The 7,366-nt window shown below is 45.2% G+C and overlaps 1 protein-coding gene across 1 annotated transcript; it reads left to right on the top strand.

Moving 5' to 3' along the window:
• The first annotated feature begins 5,530 nt into the window (after positions 1 to 5,530).
• Positions 5,531 to 6,626, top strand: LOC102527943 (serine/arginine-rich splicing factor 2-like). Its single transcript, XM_031672939.2, has one exon. The coding sequence runs from the start codon at positions 5,531 to 5,533 to the stop codon at positions 6,140 to 6,142; it is 612 nt and encodes a 203-aa protein (XP_031528799.2). The 3' UTR covers positions 6,143 to 6,626.
• The last annotated feature ends 740 nt before the right edge of the window (positions 6,627 to 7,366 follow it).

The following is a 7,366-nucleotide window of genomic DNA, read 5'->3' on the forward strand; positions in this document are numbered from 1 at the left end:
TCTGCTACATCAAGTTCTTCCTCACCCTGAGCCTTTGAATACTCTGCTGTCTCTACATAGCACCTACTTCAGCCTCTACACTTGGCTAACTCTTACTCATATTCTGGATCTGATTTAAATGTCACTTCTTTCCTGGATCCCACCTACACCACTTGGAGAAATACGTAGCATGTGCACTGACCCTGCTTTAGCCCTTACCCATTTTGTGGTTGTGCTTGCTTAATAGCATCTCTCCGTGCTAGACCGGGAACTCCATGTAGACAGGAACCACGTTTAGCTTGCCCATCATTTATCCTCCTCTCCAATGGTGCCTCATACATTATAGGCACTCAGTAATTACTTGTTGAATAAACAAATTCATAATCAAAAGAAGAAAAGCAAAGAGGTCCTATTTTCTGGTGTTAAAGTTGCCTCTTCTATGAACACAAGGCCCACTCAAAGGTGCTATTATTAGGCATTAATCATCAGGGCATGGCTTCTGGTTCCCAACTATGAATTCACATGAGAAGCATCTGTAGAAGGTTTTTGAGGTACCAGTCTTTCCACATACTGACTCAGCGCCCTTCAACAAACATCTGATGAGTTAGTACATAAACAAGCATCAGAGAAGGATATTGTTCTCATCCAAAAACCACCTGCAGCCTCCTCACTGCTTATGACTTCACTGCCCAACAATGACTCTTCCCTGCCTTTCCATTTATTTTGATAAGAAATGGAAAAATAACTGAAATATGAGACGAAGGTTCTGGATTTTAAAAACAACTTCGTAATAGGCAACAACTTAGTCTGCTTGAACCTCAGTTTCTTCACCAAAGGAAGGTGTCAGGCCCTGCTCTGCACACCTCAAGATAAATGAGTGTATGTAGAAAAGCTTCTGTAAGACATAAAGCCCAACAGAAGGTAAGCCATTCCTTAACGCCAAAACTCAAACTCAAGTTCACAAATCCGTGTTCTTCCATTTCCTCTGTATCAGCCCAGTAGAGAGTTAGGGAAAAGTCTGGACGTGAACACGACTCAAAAGGAACAGATCAAAGACTATTTCATAAAACGGATGCTTAAAATTCCACCCAGAACGCATCATGTTCTGAGAGGTTCCTGTCCTGGATCTCTCTCCTCTGATACCCATGCTGCTTCCGGTGCTCAGCAGCAGTGACTGGCAGACTTCTTCCAGTAGAAGGTCAGATGATACATGCTTTAGATTTTGAGGGCCACGCAATCTCTGTCACAACCACTCAACTCGGCCGCTGCAGTGGGAAGGCAGCATAGATGAAAATGTAAGCACACAACTTTGGCTGTGCTCATACAAAACCTTATTTACAAAAACAGGCTGTGAACCACACGACTTCTGTGAGCCAAAACTTGCTGAACCCTGTTCTAGAGAGACCCTGAAGAGCAAACTCTCTTACAGGTGGATTTCCTGGAAAGCAGACTCTGAGATAGAAATTAGCACATAAGAGATTTAGGAAGGTAAGTTCTTGGGGTCAACACCGTTGCAAGGGCAGGTAGCAAGACTGGGCAAGGCGGGAAGCTGAGCTGTGATGCAGCCCCATTAAAAGTCTCAGTCAATGACTCTTCAGAGTTGTACCAGACTATGAGTAGGGGGCCAAGCCTTTATACCCCTGCCAACTGGTCATTGGAGAGAGTCCATCCCGAGAAAGGGACATGATCTTGGGCAAGGAGGAGCTCTTCAACTGGGGCAACTCCTGTAGGAACTGGCAGCTTGCAGAGATCCCAATAGCTGGAATGGATGCTCTTCAGAAAGCACCCTATCATCCATCTCCCTCGGGATTTTGCTCTCTTTTCATAAAGCAACAGTTTGTTTCAGGTCAATGTTTCAACTACATGAAATACTTATCTTAAGAGTTTCTAACATCACCACAGCCAGATTTAGAAAATCCTAGCATCTCAGCATATTCCCCAAATTTCTCTCTAAAGGAACATAGAGAAAAGTCAGATCATTCTGGTTCACTGCTTTTCTTATGTTCCTTCCAAACTCCAATCTCTGGTGGACAACAGTAGAAATATGGGTAGGGGTCATAAAGGAGTCATGCTCAAAGTTTATTTAAGCCATTACTTAAAGTCTACCCCAAAGAGGGCAAGTTTTTGGTGACCAAGTTATATTACTGTGAGCTCTACTGGTAACAAGTCTGGCTCTCAAATGCTACTTCATAGATGGAGGGCAGGGAAAAATCCCAGGAAAGGAAAGGCACTGCAGGATGTCCTCCAATATTAAAACAAGAAATGTGCTTTAGTGGATTTAGTGTATTCAGTCATATCCAAAGTTTTCCATTATAAAAAGAACTGAGATACATGAAGTTGAGAGCCAGGCTAGGTTATTTCTAGGAAGTTTTCCAACTGAGAGTGTAAGATTCCAAGGGACCCAATCGGGTCTTCTGCTTTTTACAAACTTCAGTTTCACTAACTACACACACTTTAAAGAACTACACTGAAGCTGACCTTTGTCAATAAGCCAGTGCACAACCCGCAGTCAAAATGCATTGAGTGGTTTCATAGCAATAGCTGGGGCTGATTGGCAGAGTGAGCTACAGGATATATCCTATGCCCCTCAAGAAATCAATCCAGGGGTGAAGACAGCCTCAGGGTTTTGAGGGTGGTTCTTAGCAGGATGGGACTAGAATGCCTGGATTTTCTGGTGGAAAGAAGAGAGAGCTGGATTTGCACAGCCCGGGGCCTGAGACTTTCCTTGTGGGCTTTACTTTCCCAGTGACAAAATGAAGGAAAGGATCCAAAGGAACTTCAGGCTTCCTCTGAGCTCCAACATTCCATAACTAAAATGTAAACTAGGTCCAGTAATTTGCCTGCCATCTGTGCCCCCCACAGAGTTAAACCAAAGAGAAACTATCAAAGAAATGTCCAAGCAAACATGTAATTTGTCTTTGGATAGACAGCAAGCTACTACTGAGAGGACAATGTTTTCCGCAAGTGGCTCTCCAAGAGAGTCAGAATTTCATCTCATTAAGACTTTGGGTCAGACACAGACAGGAGAGAAGCTATTCCTCGTTAACACAAGCTGTGGCATTCTTCACAAAAGACCTTGAAAAGAATACAGACCCCAAGCTCTACGGAAAGTTTATCATCTTATCTAGTGTTAAATCAACTGAGTAAAGTCTGTGGTCTGGAAAAAGTCTACATTAGCATGCAGATAAAGATGGAATCAAAACTATTTACAGATAAACTAAGTCAGAAAATCTGCAATGGTCAAAGAAACACAATACTTTTAAGTCACTTAAGCCTAGCACCATACTGGCCAAATGCTACTAGCCAACGTCTAGAAACTCATTACCTACTGCTTCTAATAATGTAGTTGGCTCTTCTGGCCCCTGAGGTTTCTAACTGAGCATCAGTTTGCATTTCAACTACTGAGACACTGAGACATCTGCAGGTGTATCAGAAGAAAGAAACCTTGATAGATTGTGCAGATGAGCTGCACTTCTTCATGTTAGGGTCCACAAGGGAATCATCTGTCCTGTGTACCAGTGTTGCCTAGGATCATCTTACCACCTCTTACATGCAAAAATAAAAATCACCTGAGAAATCAGATATGTTGAAAAAGAAAAAGAGAAAGGATGAGGGGGAAAAGTAGCAGAACACAGCCAGGATGCACATTACAGCTGTCTGTTTACTTTAATTGAATGGGTTGTGTCTTCAGGCAATCTCATTATTCTCCCTGGAGCAGGAGTGCTGAATGAAGGCACAAACCTCATTAACCTTTGAATGTAAGAATCAATAATCTGCAATAAATCTAAGCTAATTTGCTGCCAATAAATCTCCCAGAATGCTGTGTTTTGTAGCTGGGGACATTGGAGAGTATGGTAAGTTCTGTGTCTACATCAAGATGGCATCTGGGGCTTACTTTGTTGGTTTTTAAGACCTTCTAACGTGAAACAATTTATTGACATTTACACAGAACACAGTTTTCCAGTGGGCTTAATTATCTGTTTTTTCAGTTGAGAACACAATGGGACCTTTTCTCTTTCTATGACTGTTTCTAATAAATGACATGGATAAAGAGAAACAGGCAGGTGTCCACCTGGCAGTTCTTTCTCATATCCCTGCCCTGAAAAGTAGGAACAGAGCCTATACCGAGAAACTGGGAAGAGGTTCCTTGAGCCTACAACTGGCTTTACTCTGTGACTAGCACATAGTAGGTACCTAAAAAATATTTGTTGAAAGAATAAATGATAGCCATGACTTTTGAGAGTCAACTTTTGCTTGCTAAATATATATATATATATATATTCACTATATATATGTGTCATACATATATACAGATGTATATGAATACATATGTATATATGTACACAGATACATATATAAAATGTCTGAGCAAGAGTGGGATACTTGTAAAAAAGTATCTTGTAAAAAAAAAGAAATGGAACAATAAAGTATTTACTAGTTTACTAGTTACAGAGAAGTGATTGAGAAACAGGATGACAAGAAAACAAAAAGGACCATGAGTCGATGCTACAATGAAAACTCCAAGAAAGCAGCCTCTCTGTGGTGTTCACCACTAAGTCATAGCGCCTGAAACAGTGCCTGGGATAAAGCAAGTACCTGACAGGGGTTTGACGGCTGAATGGACGGACGCATGCATGAACGCATGGATGGGTGGGTAAACAGCTGAGGAGGTACTTTCTATGATTAGGAGAAGCAGGAGAGCAGCTGTGAGCTTTCTGCGAATGGTCTCCATGGAGAGCAGAGCTCTGTAGACTAAAGCAACATCCCGCCCCTGAGCACACATACAAGGGACCAGCTTCCCTTTCCCCAATCAAGGGAAGCAGAAAAGGTGAAAGGTGTGGAGCAGCTTCACATTTGCACCACATGTCAAATGGGGGTGACAGTTACAGCACCTTTGTCATGGGAGTGTTCAGAACAGAGCCAGGCCCCAGGTAAGTGCCCGCTAAGGCTTACTGTTACTATTCCTGTATCAAAGGGATCGAGGGTAATCTTGGAAAAAGAGACATCGCCTTGCCTTCTTGGCGCTTAAAAATAGCAGGAAAAGCAGGCAGTAAGCACAATCTCTCAACAACGTATTAACTAAATTCAAGTGTGAGAGGGCTGACAGCGAGAACTGCCGGGGGTCATCAGCATGCACGAGACCATGGTGCCCGCAAGGATCCGTCAGAACTGCGCTACCCAAGGCAGGACGTGTTTGGCAAACATCAGGGGGTGTGTCTGCAGCCGATGCCAACTGACAGGGGCTTGACTTCGAGAATATACCACCGGCCCCTTCAACTAAATAACACACAAAAAACCAAACAACCCAGTCGAAAAACCGGCAGACGTTGTTTCTCAGGGGGCGTCGGCGGGCGCTGTCTCAGCGGTGTCCCCCACGCCTTTCCCAGCGTCTCCATGAGGAACCAACCGCCAGAGCCGAGGCGCGGCGTCGAGCCGAGCTGGTCTGAGGAAATGGCCGCCGCCGGGCGTTAGCTCACCCGCGCGCGCTCGCGGCCCCGCGCCGCCCCCCCAGAGCCATGAGTTACGGTCGCCCGCCCCCGACGCGGAGGGCATGACCTCCCTCAAGGTGGACAACCTGACCTACCGCACCTCGCCCGACACCCTGAGGCGCGCGTTCCAGAGGCACGGGTGCGTCGGCGACGTGTACATCCCGCGGGGACGCCACACCAGGGAGTCCCGGGGCTTCGCCTTCGTCCGCTTCCACGACCAGCACGACGCCGAGGACGCCATGGACGGGGCCGTGCCGAACGGCCGCGAGCTCCGAGTGCAGATGGCGCGCTGCGGCCGCCCCCCGGACTCGCGCCGCCGCCGCCAGGGACGCCCGCCCCGCTGGCACGGGGGCGGCGGCCACGCACGTCGGAGCCGCAGCCCCGGGCGGCGGCGTCGCAGCCGGTCCCGCTTCCGGTCCCGGTCCCGGTCCCGGTCCCGGAGTCGATCCCGCTACAGCCGCTCCAAGTCCCGCTCTGGCACTCGCTCAAGATGGCGATCACCCTCCAAGTTCAGATCCGCGCGATGGTGCAAGTCCAAGTCCAAGTCCAAGTCCTCCTCAGTCTCCCGATCTCGCTCGCGGTCCAGGTCCAGGTCTGGGTCCAGGAGTCCTCCACCCGTGTCCAGGAGGGAATCCAAGTCCAGGTCGCCATCCAAGAGTCGCCAAGTCTCCTGAAGAGGAAGGATTGGTGTCCTCTTAAGCAAATGATGTGTTGTCCCCAAGCAACATGAAGGAAGACTTGGGGGGAAAGGACCAAGTACTCAGTCCGTCGAAGAGTCCTTGGAACAAGCAACTGGCTATTGAAAAGGTTATTTTGTAACATTTTGTCTAACTTTTTACTTGTTTTAAGCTTTGCCTCAGGTGGCAAGCTCATTTTATGTGCCATTTTGTTGCTGTTATTCAAATTTCTTGTAATTTAGTGAGGTGAACGACTTCAGATTTCATTACTGGCTTGGATATTTGAGGTAAAATTTCCTTTTTGTTTATATAGTTCTGACTTTTTTTTGTTTGAAATTAAACAGATTGGTAATCTAATTTGTGGCCTCCTGACTTTTAAGGAAACGTGTGCAGCCATTACGCACAGCCTAAAGCTGTCAAGACGTGGACTCAACATTGCCTTCATACCTTAAAATTAAAAACCTACAAAAGTTGGTGTAAATTTGTTTGTATATGTTATTTCAGGTCTAAATGGCAAACTGAACCCAAATTTGTATAAAGACTGCAGGTGAAAAGAGTTGTTTTTTTTTTTTTCCTTAAAGGATTGTTCACCAAACACAATTCTAATCTCTTCTGTTATGTATCTTTGTGCACTAGATGCAGTTGGGTAGCAGTTGAGTAATGCTGGTTAGCTGTTAAGGTGGCGTGTCGCAGTGCAGAGTGCTTGACTGTTTCCTGTTTTCTCCTGATTGCTCCTGTGTAAAGATGCCTTGTCGTGCAGAAACAAATGGCTGTCCAGTTTATTAAAATGCCTGACAACTGCACTTCCCGTCACCCGGGCCTGGCATATGAATAACGGAGCATACAGTGAGCACATCTAGCGATGATAAATACACCTTTTTTTTCTTCCTCTTCCCCCTCCCCCAAATGGTAAATTTGAACATCTTCATGTATGAACTTAAAATATGGAAAATGTTAAGGAAGCAAACAAATGGTTTTGTAACTTTGTAAGTACTGATAACATGATGTATTTTTTTCCTCATGAATATTCTGTACTCTAACCATTATTTCTGTAGTTTAATTAAAACGTAATCTTGGTGTTAGCTTTTCTCAGAAAAAAAAAAAATCGGCAGACCTAAACACACATTCCCTCAAAGAAGACATACAGAAGCCCAATAGGCACATGAAAAGATGCTCAACACTGCTAACTATCAGAGAAACGCAAATCAAAATTACAGTGAG

Source organism: Vicugna pacos, chromosome 3 (genome assembly GCF_048564905.1).
Source record: "Vicugna pacos chromosome 3, VicPac4, whole genome shotgun sequence".
Classification (NCBI taxonomy): Eukaryota; Metazoa; Chordata; class Mammalia; order Artiodactyla; family Camelidae; genus Vicugna; species Vicugna pacos.